General features: G+C 36.9%; 2 protein-coding genes across 13 annotated transcripts in view; both read right to left on the reverse strand.

The window, feature by feature from the left end:
- The window catches only part of LOC139156879 (dystonin-like), a 400,586-nt gene that overhangs the window by 190,066 nt on the left and 195,680 nt on the right, over positions 1–14,840 (reverse strand). For all 12 annotated transcript variants that reach the window (XM_070733016.1, XM_070733011.1, XM_070733010.1 and 9 more), the window contains one exon: positions 12,284–12,419. In XM_070733016.1, coding sequence (XP_070589117.1) covers positions 12,284–12,419 — 136 coding nt within the window. The remainder of the gene's footprint in view (positions 1–12,283; positions 12,420–14,840) is intronic.
- On the reverse strand, positions 101–11,689 carry LOC139158128 (dystonin-like). Its single transcript, XM_070735549.1, has 7 exons — positions 11,600–11,689; positions 6,220–11,250; positions 5,764–5,913; positions 5,159–5,377; positions 4,138–4,287; positions 1,418–1,651; positions 101–241 (listed from the first exon to the last, which is right to left on the reverse strand). The coding sequence occupies exons 1-7, from the start codon at positions 11,687–11,689 to the stop codon at positions 101–103; spliced, it is 6,015 nt and encodes a 2,004-aa protein (XP_070591650.1).

Here is a 14,840-nt window from a genome sequence, read left to right on the forward strand (position 1 = left end):
CTGTTGCGTAAGTTAATTTTCAAGCAACCACATTGCAAAGCTTTCATTAGAAATTGTTTCCGAAAGTATGCTGTAAACATGAGAGCAGTTGCACGCAGTTTTAAAGAAATGGAATATAAAAGGTATGGATAAACCTCACAAATGCTGTAAGTAAAGAGACCGGTTTGAGATGGAATCGCTCAGCGGAAGTCTGACCATGCATTAGGCGTGTGAAAATCCAAATGTCTGTCTTGTTCAAAATCTGTAACACACAAGCATTAATTCTAAAACAGGGATGTCAAAACCAATGTTAGTTGAAAACTGTGTTAGATAGTTGATACATGTAAATGTTATCAGCACTGAGATTATGTATGTATTTTAAACGCTACAGAAGCACGCGTGCAATAAGATTCATTGGCTCACTAATCCTACCCTCCCATCCTACGTATTTTTTTTCCATCTCTGTTATTTTAATAAAGTCCTAGCCTTTTAAATATGAAAACTTCACTCCTGGCCCTTAAACACTATCTCATGAATCTAGTTGGAGTTACAGTAGTCCCTCACCTATCGCTGGTGTTACGTTCCAGACCTGGCCGCGATAGGTGAAATCCGCGATGGGGAATTTATCGACTGATAGTACTTATTTAAGTATTTATATTGTAATTGTTTGGTAAGTTTTCATTGTTTTAAGTGTTTATAAACCCTTCCCACACAGTATTTATTTTAGATACAGTATTTAAATACAGTATTTACAATTTTAGATTTTATTTTTTTTTGAAAAACCTGCCGATCGAGTTCGGCGGGCTGTTTAAATCTGCCGATCGACTTCCTCAGAAACCCGCGATGAAGTGAAGCCGCAGTAGGTGAAGCGCGGTATAGCGAGGGACTACTGTATTGCCTTTTGTATTAGCTCCGTTTTGAACAAGTCTTCTGACCCAAGTCTCTGTTTGTCATATACTAGTTGAGGCATCTCCAGCTGGGCAGTTTGGGATATAAAATGAGATCCAAACAATGTAGCACTTCACCCATGAAAGATCATGAGAATTAATAAGCTGTACAATGGTTTTCTCACATACAAAGGCATTGATGGTTTTGGCTGAGCTTGACAGGATTTAATCACCAAACTGCCCTTTTTTCCCTATATACTCAAACCTTAATTCCAATTTAGATCCCACTCTTTCTGTATTATTGTTGCTTGAACAATTTTAAAAAATGAAAAGTTTCATTTGAAGCCAAAACATTCCTATGTTGTACAATATATTATCATGAAGGGTAAATTTAAACTATTGTTAAACTAACTGTTGATAATGCCTCTCTAGAATTCTGAAGGATAAATCCAGTGTTCAACAGTTTTGAAGTTTAGGTGAATGTTACTTTTGGCACCTCGTTGCTTTATCTATCTAATAATGGTAAACACAGGCCACAGAGAGAAGCAAACCTGGTGATCAATAAGAACTTGAGCTGTTTGTATGACAGATTCAAAACGATCCACTTGAGATCTTATTTTTGCCTGCATTTCTTGGAAGTGTCGTTGTGTAGAATTTAATAGCCTCAAGAGTTGCTTGCTTTGGTTTGGGGAAAGATCTTGGGCATGTTCAGAAATGAAGAACTGAATATCAAATGCCGTGGATTCCAGTTGCAGTTTTCTACATCCAAGCTCTTTTTCTTGGTCCTGCAAATTAAGCAAAGAAATATTTGAAACAACAATATCAGGAATTTGAATATTCGAAACAACAATATCAGGAATTAGAAAACCAGTATTGTTAAAGATGTACATGAACTTTTTTAAGATTTTATTTTGAAATTTTATTTCAGATTTTATTTTGTTTGTGACATTGTCAAGAACAATTTATCCAAACCAACTGCTACCAAGATGTAATGAATTACAACTCCTATAATCTTTAACTTGCTATGTTTTATGACAATAAGGTTGTAAGTTCAATTCACCTGGACGGTACCTCCTTGGAGAAGACTGGTTAAAAATTCTGGAATCAGAATTATATATACAAACAATTGGTACAAAAGTTCATTACATTTAGATTGGTCAAACTGGATTTTCATCATCCAGAATCTATTAATCAATACTTTGGATATTGAAATTATTCAAAATTAATTAAAGCTTGAATATGGGCATTTGATTGCATATGCTGAACATTGCTCAAATCACATTAAACTCAGCATACTTCACTACACTATTATTCACAGTTGGCAACTTTAAGATGTGACTGGGGAATTTGGGGAGTTTAAATTCAAACGTCTTAAAATTCCCAGATTTGAAAAATATTGATCTACAATATTAAACTCCAAAAAAAAAATTGACCCTGTTTTCCCCAAAATAAGACATCCCCTGATAATAAGTCGAATCCAGCTTTTGAATGCATGGCAATAAGGCCAAGTGCTTATTTCAGGGTTCAAAAAAATATATGACAGGGTCTTATTCTTGGGAGAAACAAGAATAGTATTTCTCATCATAAGCATTTATTCCCATTAAAAATCTATTATATTTATCTTTCATTTTAAAATTCAAGCTACAGATTTCAGAATCATACTAATGAGGTTTTAACTATGATGAAACTGTTGTGAATTTATTCTAAATAGAAACATGGAAAATATATCATTACTAATTTATAAAATGATATCTTTAGTATGTTGTGGTTAGCTCTGGCCCAGCTCCTGCCCCAAGGACTGTGGATGTGGGGGAGACATCCACATGCTGCAGGCCTGTTTTGCCCCCGGTGGAATCTGATGATGAAGGCTCCTCTGACCAAGAAGACATGAGTGACAGGGAGGAGAAGAGTGTGGCAGACAGCTCAGAAGGAGATCAATTATCTAGCTCCTCCTTGGATTCAGAACAAGAGTTAATGATACAGTGCGATGCATAGGCAACAACAACTGAGAGATTATTATCAAAGAAAATGAGGCCATTTGTGGTTGGGTGGGGCTGTGGTAATTAGTGAGGCTGCTATAAAGAGCAGCCTGTGGGTTTGGCCATTGTGGAGGATTATCTGATCGTTGTGTTTCGTGACTGCTTTACTGACTTTGACCTTTTGTGTGCTGATTTTTCCCCGCTTTGAAACTAAACCAGGGCAAAGTGTGTTTCACTTTGTGAACAAAGAAGGACTTTGAATTGCCTCACAACTGCAAGCTAAATATCACATAACTTATAAGGGACTTGTACCAATTACCAGTTTGTTTGGAGACGAGTGCTCTTTGCTATCCCAAAAGAGGGCTTGGTTTAAGTGAATTTTCATTATAAAGAACATTGTTTTGAATTTTCAAACATGTGTGTGTCTGAAATTGTATCTGTGCATTTTTGGGAGGATTCTACCAGAGAGCTCGACAGAACATAGTATTTGTAGAGATACATATTTGGCCCTACTATGAATTGTATAAATTACTTTCTACTACAGAAATTTACAGTTAGTATAATACTTTAGTGCAATCATTTTGCCACCTCCACAACATATGCAGAGTAACTGATTCGTGCAATCATTGCCAACTGATCATTGGCAATCTGGATTATTGGTAAGTGAGAGTGATTCCAAGTTCACATCAGTGGGAGCTTGCTGCATTTGGGGCTTAAACCCCATCCTTTTCATATGTATGTGATGTCACAACAAAGGTACAAAAACAATGAGGATTGTATCACAAAGGTCCAATATTGCTTTTATTATTCTATCTCCACTATCCTCCCCCAAAAATCAATGTCTGGAAGTATATGTAATTATTGTTAACTACCAATTGCTAAGTGTTTAGTCCAGGGGCGTTAAACTTGATTTCACTGAGGGCCACATCAGGGTTGAGTTTGACGTCAGGGGGCCAGGGTGGGGGTGGTCAGGGCAAGTGTGGTCAGCTCAACATCACTTATGTTGGGGGCACCTGTGGTGGCCTGAGCGCTCTTGCCAGCGAAAACAGGCTCTTGAGCTCAGTTTTCGGTTGCAATGGTTTCCTGCAACCCTCCGCCAGCAAAAAATGGAGGGTCCCTCCCGAGCTCAGTTTTTGCTAGCGGAGGCACCGCGGGGTCAGTCCTTTGCTGTTTCTAGGGCGGCCCTGTGGCCCTGTGGTCCCTAGGCCTTGAGTTTGACACCCCTGGTTTAGAATCAATTGGGAGCGAGAAGGGTGGGAAAGAATTTTTTTAGAATATTAACTAATACTTGCCTTGGCTAACTGAAGCTTTTGCTTCACATCTTCCACATCACCAACATTCACCACCTTCAAATTATTCATGGTTTCACTCGTTTCCACGATCCAATCTGTGAACTCTTGAAGACTGACTAAAAGTTCCTGATGCAACAGAGCAAGTTTGGCCTAAAAAATGTTTAAAAAATATATTTTGCTAATAGTTTTTTCAGATTTAAGTAAGAAAGCGGAGTGTTCCTAGATTATAGCAAGCCGAAACAAAACAAAATTGCTCTTGTATTGTGTCTGAGTTTTGAAGATCTGCAAAAGTCATTGTATGTTATCAGAGCAGAAATTATGAGACCTCCCCTTTCAATCTATAACATTCTTCCCCTCTATGCAATGGAGTTTTAAACATTTTTTTAATGTGAGAGGAATGTAGAGGATTCAGGTGAGAGAGGAACAGTACAAATGAAAAAGAGATGAAAGGGATAAAGTACATGTATCCCCGACTCACAACATGCAATGTAAGTAATGTAGTGACCATTCAGAATTACAAAGGCACTTTAAAAAGTGACCTCTGACCATATTTCACACTTATGACCACTGCAGCATCCTCATGATCATGTGATCAAAATTCAGAGACTTGGCAACTGACTCATATTTATGATGATCATAATGTTCTGGGGCCAGGTGGTGACCTTTTATTACCTCCTGACAAGCAAAATCAATGTGGAAGCCAGATTCACTTAACAACCATGTTACTAACTTAACACCTGCGGTGATTCATTTTAGAATGGTGGCAAGAAAGGTCATAAAATCATGCAAAATTCACTTAACAACTGTCTTGCTTAGCAACAGAAATTTTGCACTCAACTGTGGTCGTATGTTGAGGACTACCTGTATATGAATTTAAAAGCGAGGTAATATTGATAAGGCCATAAATTTGTGATCTAATATTTCATATGATTTCACTCAATTATGTTTTGAACAGGATAATTTTAAGATCATGTCCTCGACCAAAGCAAGCAAGCAAGCAAAATATGGAGTATGAACTTACCATTTCAGAGTCTACAGCAAAAACTATTTGCTTTGCTCGGTTTGAAGACATTTCACAGACCAAAGAGAATTCTCTCTCTAAGCACTTATAACTTTCTTTTAGATCTTCCAACTCCTGCTGTGCAGGAATATCTCTGGATTGCAAATTCAGAAAGTCCTCTGCCAACTTCATATCTTTTCGCAAAGTGACAGCAAACCCCGCAAGTCCTGATTCAAATGCCTATATGTATTAAAAAAAAGTACAATATTCTCATGGAATGAGAATAAAAATAGATGAATTCTACTATTTATTCTATTAGTCAGAAAGAATTATATTCTATCAGGGATAAAACAAATTTGTATTGCCTTTCAGAAAAAAGGAATAATGAAATTTGACTCCTGTGTAATATTACAACTACTGTACTCCTACTAAAAACTTAATTTTATACATTAACATTTCTTTACATGAAAATGATACAGTGCGTAAACACAGAATTCAAATAGGGGAGACCTAAATTGAAATCTTATCCCAGTCATATAAATTTGGATCTTGCAAGCCATGTACATTTGTTAAATAAACACACATTTCTATTCTAATCCTACTTTCTATGAAAATCAATAATTTACCTCTAATTGTTCAAGTTGTATTTTTAGAGCTTCCAAGTCATTACTGATGGGCTGCAGATCATCTAAGAGAAATTTCATATCTTGGACTATTATCAAGTGCCTTCTCAGGTTCTCTGTGTAGCAAGAACAGGGCTGCAGAGCACTGGGTAACTGGAAACATTATTGAACAACAGGTCATTTTAGCAAAATCATTTATAAGAGCAATTCATATGCATTTATGAATTGCTATTTATTTCATATGCATTTATGAATTTATTCACATTAAAACAAACTCTTTACAGCTATAATTTAAAATACGCTTGGAAGATCAACTTATTTTTTTACCAGTGATCCTACAGTACCAATAACTAGAGAACATTTATGTTTCTTTATAGAGAATTTAAAGCAATTTCCCTACCATTTTGATATTTGATGAAATGGTACAAAACATTAAAAAATGTAAAAGTTGCTACTCACCGTGCTTGTTGCCACAGATCCTGGAAAAGATTCCTTCATTTCCAAGGCATGACCACAAAAGTATTCTCCTGAATGGTATAGATCCTTAGACGGATTTGTTTCCAAAACAAGAGTGTTACTGCTTAGAGCTGGGTTCTTTGAGCAGGCATCTTCAGCGCTATCTGGGTTTGGGAATAATTGGTCAAGCTGAGAAACTATTTTCACCTGACTCCTTTCAGTCTGGTCTTTGTTGCTGATGATTCCATGTTTGCCATTATTTTTATGATTAGAATTATCTTGCTTCAGGATATCAAGGAGGAGATCAGGGCTGCTATTATCAAGCCAAATACCTGGAGGAAGATTGTGTTCATTTGCACTGATGCAAAAGGGATTGACCAGAGATGCTGTTTCGGCAACATTGTTTTCATCTTTGATATCAGATTGATTACGCCATTCCTGATGCATATGATTAACTGTTTTAAATACATTTTGCATTAAAGCCCTTGTGCCAATATAACTTAAAGATTTGTCTTCCTGATTGCCTATTCTGTTTTTAAGTATATTTGGTAAGGTTTCGTGCAATGTAGCAGGGACATTAGACAAATGTATTTTCTGATCCTCTATTAGGGGAAAATCAGGCGGATGTGTCCCTTTTGGTGATAATTGTACATTGTTCTTTGTGGCTTTTTGTAAGGAAGCAGAATTGTTATCTTGAATGTCCTCCACCTCATCATTTCTTTCACTACTGTAATTAACAAGTATTTCACGCACATTCGGTTTTGTACTAGAGCAGCTATTATCCATAGTGCCTAAAGTATCAAAAAAGGAGCCCACTGTTTGCAAATGTTCCTTACTACCCATTCCAACTTCGCTAATTACTTCTTTGGAAGTTTTATCTTCCATAATATCAAAGCTTTCCAATTGGAGATTTTCATGATATAATTTGGAATGCTCTTCTCTCCCTTTGGAGTCATTCATTTGAATAGGTGCTGGTGTATCTGATGTCACAATCGGGAAACTCAGTTCTTCGGAATGCTGTTTTGTTTGGGGGTTTTCAGCTTCCACTCCATTCTCTTTATTGCCTCTTTCAATTTCCAGGAAGTCAGATGAAGCTCCCTGTGTCAGCGCTAGGATATCCTGGGTTTTGATATTTTGTGCACACTGCTTTAGGTAAGTAGAAAGGTCAACTGCTTCATCAGGTTTAAGGGTTATGTCTGTAGGCAAGCCACTAGGTTGTACAAGGGATTTAGCTTCACCTGAAAACTGATCAAGGCTCACTTTTTCCTCCTGACATGCGGGAATAGTTTCATAAGTGTTTTTAACACCCAATGAACAATTCTTTGTCAAGCTTCCATCTGATTCCTGGCTACTATCTTCCCATAGAACTATGTTTTTATTCTGTTTCTCATCACCCATGATATCCTGTGCTAATTGTCTACCATTTACTCCATGACTCTCACAACTCAGGAATGACACTGCTTTTACATCTTGCCCCTTGTGCTCAGAGGGTAAAGTGTTTTGAAGAACAATGTCTAGATCAGCCTGAATATCTTTTGTTCCAGTGGCATTCTCTGAAGCCACAGTTTGACTGTCATACTTTCTTTCTAAGCAAGATTCCAACACCTTTTCAGCATCTTTTTGGCTTTCATCCTTACTTTGGTCGTTTGTTATACTTTGACAGCCATCGACCATGTTTCTTTTAAAACATGGCAAGCTATTTTTCAACTCTACTTGCAAGCTGCAGTCATGAGGATTAAAGTTGCCTTCCGCTGTTTTTCCAAACTGCTCCCTCTTGTCTCCTAAACACTGGCTGCCAGTGCTTATATCCTGGCACTGTGAGTAATGCATTTCCATCACTTCTTCATTCTCATAATCAGTCTCATCAGACGTATAATAATCAAAATCTACATAATCGTAACTATCAAAGTCATCTTCACTTTCCTTATCCTTATTGTGTACGTAATTAGCTGCAGAAATGCTTCCTTGTTCAATATCATCAGAATATGTTTCTCCTTCAGTACTACTCTGCTCTTGCCCATCTCTTTTTATTTTGGCTTCATCCAATTTTCTCATGGAGGTAAAAACCTCATCTCTTCCTTTTCCCCTCCATTCCTTATCTACATTGCCAGTCCCCTCTGCCCTCTCTTCTTGAACAGTGCCTCCACTCAGATCATTAGCCAATTGACCAAAGCACAGAACACTCTCCTCTTTCTCATGCAGAAAGTATTCTGATGCTTCTTCTGTTGGCTTACCTACAGCAGTTTTAATACACTCTACATTGTCACTGGCTTCTGGAATAATAGTTCCCTTATATGTAGAGGACCTACCCTTATCACCTTTAGCTATATTATCAACAATATCACCACTCTGATAATTATGCATGCTGCCATCCTTACTCTGAGCTATATCACAAAGGTCTTGACTATCTCTGTATTCGTTACTACTTCCCGAATATGGAGTGATACATTTTCTTTCATCCCGTGTTTCACAACGCTTACTATTGCTGCCTTTTAGAAGTAAGCTATTATCATTCACAGGCGGTTCATTAACTAATTTAAGGGAACTATCTATACCGACAGGTGAACCATCAAGAAATCCAGAACCGATTCCAGCCAATGTTGTACCAATATTGCTTTCCACTGGAAGGCCAACATGAGTGATAATATTATGATCTATCTGAAATGGATCAGCTGATGTAACATCACATTCCAATGGGGCAACTCTGTAAGATGTAGTACAATAATCATGCAAAGTCCCACTATCTATGCTACTCTCATTTGCAGTTTTTTCACTGATATCAATATTGCTCACCAGAGATTCATTTCTCTCAGTTTTAATCTGTTCCTGATTTATCAAAGCGACGTTGTCTTTCAGAGGTGGATCATCCTTAGAAATAGTATTTTCCATCACAGATGTCAAATGGCTAGTCATACAATTATTTAATAATAGGTTATCAGGAGCAGGCTCTCTAGGTTCCAAAGGAGATACTCTGTCATTATTATTATGGGATGCAGCAATGATGTTAGCATCTGACTGTAATATTCGTTTTTCATTACAAGCCCTTAAATCTTCCTGAGTATGATATTTTAAAGATTTATGTCCTGTTTTCACAGTGGTAAGTAAACTATTCTGGAAATCAACTTTTTCTTCATTTTTTATTGATATAATTTCTTCATTACTCTGCAGAAAGTGAGCTGGACATTCCTTGGTGTTGTTTGGTAGTTTTCCTCCATTAATAAATGCTGAAGGATTGTTTATATCCAAAATATTAACTAAGTTACCTAAAAGATCCTCATTGCCACTCTCACTTTCCTTGTCTATTATGCATATACCAATTTCATTTCTGCTTAAAAGATTTCCTTGCAAAGGCTTATCAGGGGACTCTTTTGTCTCATCAGTGTTAGCACATGATTGGTTAACTAAATTCTGGCGAGCTTCTTCAAATTCCCCCATGTTATTGTTGCTAAGCATAGTTTGGATATTTGTCTCTTGACCTAAAACACTGCCAGCAACAGAGTTAAGTGTTACATTTTTAGGCAGCTGCTCAAGATATGGACCCTGCTCCTTATTTTCAGAAGATTCACAAAATTGTTCTTCAGTTCCAACTGCAATGCATTCAGGGTTCTTATCGTCCATTAACAAACTGGCAACCTCATTTAAGTCACCGCAATGCAACAAAAGCCTCTGCCCTGTATTTGCATCCATATAACTGTTTACCATTAGGTAAGACATGAATAGCTTTTGGTTCTGTTGTGAGTGGTCACTGGTGGGCTTGCTGGTGTTCAGAGGTTCAATGTCCTTTCTTTGTTCACTCTGTGTAGATGGATGGAATTCACAAAACGAGAAACATCTTGCTGCCCTTTTCAATGGGAATGGCACATTATCCCCATTTGGCAATTCATCAGGAAGGGTAATATTACTCAAAATGGATAAAATGTTACTATCTATAATTCCTTGCTGGGCTGCATTATTTAAGCTGATTACTTCAGAGGTTTCTGGAATGTATAGTGCTGCTATTTTTTGCCTCCCATCTAGAATTTTGCAGGCCAGTTCATTAGTTATCATGCCTTGATGCAAAGATACAGATACAGGGAATATTTCACCACTCTGTGGCCAAATAAGCCCTACAAAACCTTGCTGTGCCTCTAACACCAGCAAGGCACAAGTTGAAGAGATCAGGTTGCACTGCACGGCTTCATCTACCGTCAAACGTTTTGGGGAGTTTGGTGCTAGGATTCCACCTGTCTGAATTTGACGAGTCAAAAGAGCACAGGAAGTATCTTGATCCAGGACTCCTTCTCTTGTTGCTTCTTCAACAGTCATCCTGTGATCTGAATTGGGATTAATTATGCCCCCAGAAAGTAGCTGAGCATCTAACAGCCTGAACATAGTCTCCCTCTCTATGAGTCCTTCATGAGCTGCCCTTGTAACAGTTAATTTCCTTCCACATGTTAGTGTTATTTTGCCTCTTTCTTGAAGAGCCACTGGTAAAAACCTTAAGCCTGTTTCTTTGGGTACAACAGTCCTTTCAAGCAATTCCTCAAATGATAATTTTTCTGCAGTGTTGGGATCAATAAGGTTTCTAGATGTCTCCTGGCTTTCTAGGATCTTCGCATATAGCGCTCTGGAAATCAGGTTCTTTTGGAAAGCTTTGTGCAAAGTTAGTGGTTCTTCTGCATTGGCTATTTTTAGATATCCTCCAGAAAGCTGGATCTCAAGAATTTTAACAGCCAAAGATTCTGAAATGATCCCTTGCTCCAAAGCAGTCACTACCGGTATTGTGGTTGCATTCAGTTGCAAAATTACCGTCTTAGCGTTCTGCAAATCTTGCAGTTCTGATGCAACTTGTTCATCAACAAGTTTAAGGGTCTTTGCTTGTTCAAGGTCAAACTTTTTCCCCAGGGTAGGTGAAATTAAACCAGATAAAATAATCTGCCTCTGAAGTAATTGGATTCCAGTGCCATAATCAATAAGGCCTTTATAAATTGCCTGGAAGACTGAAAACGTTTCTCCTGTAGTCTGATCGATGACGCCAGCTATGACTTTGTCTACCTAAGAACATAAAAATATATTTTTTTTCAGTATCCAATAAATATTAAAACATGAAATCTCTGAATTTAAATACTTATCTGTAGACAGCAATAAAAGTCATTTACTTACCAGATTTGGAGCGAGACTGTGAATGTTAGCAAGTCAATGCAGAAATGATCTATGGTCAGTGATTCAATTGTACATGGTGTGAGACACGGCATGCATCAGCAAACCAAAAGTCTATGTTCTGCACACATCAACAAGGTTAGTGGAATACAAGAGCCAATGATCATATAGTGAGTGAAAAAGACACGTTCCTGGAAGACAAACTGTCATGCTATCTATGTAGTTGGTGAGAAGTTAAGGATACTGAGAAAACAGTGATACTAATAGTCATGCTACTCATGTTTACAGCATACAGCACTTTTATGTCGACACCACTGTAACCACCTAAATGCATTGCAACTAGTTTGCATTGAAAGTCATCTATTAGAAACATTTAATACACATGTGAAAGAAATGCTTTTTCATTTATGTGTATCCTGCATCTATTAACTGACGTTGTGTAATACTTTTTACCGATCATGATAGGCGTTTAAGGTATTTATCTCACAAATCGTGAGAGCGCCTTTTCAAAAAGTATGTAACCAGCTGAAATTTAATGAACTTATGAAGTAAATACACAAAGCAAGAAGTAGAATGTACCAAATTTTTGTACGGTGTCAGGATTCTGAAACATAGAATTTGTAAATGATGGGTTTTAAAAAGAAAGGTAAGTGATGTATGATTTTTTTTTGTTCTTAGTTCATGCAAGACACAGATTTAAAGATTTATTCATATATGCATGACTATATTTTCCTTTTTATAAATTCAGTAATAATTATTATTACACAAAAATACTGAAAGTTCTCACTTAATCCTCCTTTTATTTGATGCACACAATTTAATGCAGCTTTAAAAAAAAATAGTATTAATATACAGTTCTATACCCATGCAATAAGTAAGGTTTAGACCATACACGATCATCAGTAATATTATATAGGTTTTAAGCTACCTTTGTATCCATGTTTTCATCTTCTGTATTTCTTTCCTCCTCCAATTGAATCAAACCTTCACTGGATAGGAGTTTGGAACACTCTTGCAAGGACTTTATATGATTTTCCATTTCATTTTTCTCATCGTTTGTCATTCTATAAAACAAATTAAAGATATATTTGTGATTTAAAAAATAAATTGCAATAGCAAAGAATAAGAAGCCATGATTCTGACAAATCTTGGCTTACCAACAATCTGAACACTAAGGTGGTTCACTACAGCACTTCTCTCTCCATAAACAACAGAACAGAAATAATTTACAATGTGAATTTGGGTTCCTAGATTCATCAACCAAAAACAAATCCTATTTAACTATTTTGCTTTGTAAAAGCAGCAATTAAAAAAAACAACTTTAGACTACATGTTATCCTGTTCAACACCTTAGTATTGCAACATAAATACATAAATACTTTATGTCAGTAAATAAACCTCACACAAGAAGTAATTACAGGATTCAAAAATCAATTTAGAAACAATACAGTTGAATATGGTTGCCTGTGAAAATAATGGTGAGTAATTTGTTTTGGATTACTCATTTCATTTGTAACTTTTCTTCCTGGATGAGACTTTGCATTAAAACATACAAACTGTATTTTCTATGTGCAGTGCTTTTATAAATGAACTGCAAAATTCCATGGATAATCTAGGCCTAAAGTATTAAAGCCCTACATGGCACCGGACCAGACTACCTCCGGGACCGCCTTCTGCCGCACGAATCCCAGTGACCGATTAGGTCCCACAGAGTTGGCCTTCTCCGGGTCCTGTCGACTAAGCAATGCCGTCTGGCGGAACCCAGGGGAAGAGCCTTCTCTGTGGCGGCCCCGTCCCTCTGGAATCAACTCCCCCGGAGATCAGGACTGCCCCCACCCTCGTCTTTCGTAAGGTTCTGAAAACCCACCTATGTCGCCAGGCATGGGGGAACTGATATACCCTCAGCTATTATGATTTATGTATGGTTTATCTGGGTCGTATGATTGTTTTTTATTATGAGGGTTTTAAATACTGTTTTTAATATGGGATTTGTATTCTGTATATTGCATGTTGTGAGCCGCTCCGAGTCTTTGGAGAGGGGCGGCATACAAATCTAATAAATAATAATTAAAAAAATAATATTTACAAAAACAAGAGGTTTTCAGATGCCACATACTATATGCACTACGACCAGTGTAATATTTCTGAACGTCATGCTGAAGACTGCAAACTTGGCATTTGGAAATGGAGTGATTATTCATGCGCGTAGCAACACTTCACTAAAAGAGGCACAGTGGTTAGAGTGCAGTACTACAGGCTACTTCTGCTACCTGCCTGCACTGTGGCAGTTCAAATCTCACCAGGCTCAAGGTTGACCCAACCTTCCATTCTACTGAGGTAGGTAAAATGAGGACCCAAATTGTTGGGGGCAATATTCTGACTCTGTAAACTGCTTAGAGAGGACTGTAAAGCGGTATATAAGTCTAAGTGCTATTGCTATTCTTCCCAAGCAGCTACAAATATCCATAACTCAGCTGCTTTCTAATTATTTGTTAGATAAATAATACATTATTAGTATTTAGAATCATTCATTTGCTAAAGTCTACGGAGTCTACAGAGAGGGCTGGCATACAAATATAATAAATAAATAAATAAAATAAAGATAATGCGTAACAGAATACACAAAGCTAACTTTTTTTAAAAAATCCTTAAAGCCAGCTCACAGCTTCTAATATGATGAGGAGAAAATCATCCCCTGCTTCTTTAAGGAAAAGCTGAGGAAGACAGAAGCTGGATTCAAGAAAAATTGTACTTGAGAGAATGACTGATGTACCACATATTGAGTTATCATTCCCATTATTCTAAGATTTGAACAGGTTGAAGATTAAGTCTAAGATCTGCTATTAAGATCAAACTTTGTGAGTGTAACGCAATTAGGATCAGGGGAAATTTATAAACAAGAGGGTTACCAAACAGTAGGCAGCTACAAGCTACACAATTATATCATAGTCATTGGAACCAACATCTTGGTTCCCTTTTAATTATAAGCAAGTATCAGCAAGAGGAAAGTCAAAATGTCTGTCATGATTCTCAATCCTCCAAGTTCTGAGGGAGTTTCTTTTGTTTTTAAATAAATTTTTATTATAATACAAAGATGAAAAAGAGCAGACATATGGTGTTGTACATATTGTATCATTCCACAATATAATTGTTATTTGTCTAGTTGTTGTACTTAGATTCTAAAATATATTATACGGAGCTGCCCCTAGTTCCCCCTCCCTCCCAGTTGAACTGTTAGCCACACAATTCTTTTTATATATATATCAATATACAGCTTATGGCATCAGCGGTTATCGAACATTTGTTCTATCATTCAGTTAATCTAAAGTCAGATTGATTTGATCTTAATTTTGTGTCTCGGTTTGATTTTAAGAACATCTAGTTTATTTACTACCATTATTTTTTCTTGTCTCGACCCAGTCATAAAATTTCTTCCAAATTTCATAGTATTTCTATTCTTCTTTATTTTTGAGTTTTTGGGTTAA

The sequence above is a fragment of the Erythrolamprus reginae genome, chromosome 1 (genome assembly GCF_031021105.1).
Source record: "Erythrolamprus reginae isolate rEryReg1 chromosome 1, rEryReg1.hap1, whole genome shotgun sequence".
Taxonomy (NCBI): Eukaryota; Metazoa; Chordata; class Lepidosauria; order Squamata; family Dipsadidae; genus Erythrolamprus; species Erythrolamprus reginae.

Excerpts from the sequence above, each read along its gene's own strand:
- LOC139158128 (XM_070735549.1), bottom strand. The coding sequence starts at position 11,689 with ATGCATTTAGGTGGTTACAGTGGTGTCGACATAAAAGTGCTGTATGCT. Across the intron at positions 5,378-5,763 it reads TACAACTTGAACAATTAGAG|GCATTTGAATCAGGACTTGC; the intron begins GTAAATTATTGA and ends TAATACATATAG. Across the intron at positions 242-1,417 it reads AAGTTCTTATTGATCACCAG|ATTTTGAACAAGACAGACAT; the intron begins GTTTGCTTCTCT and ends TGTGTGTTACAG.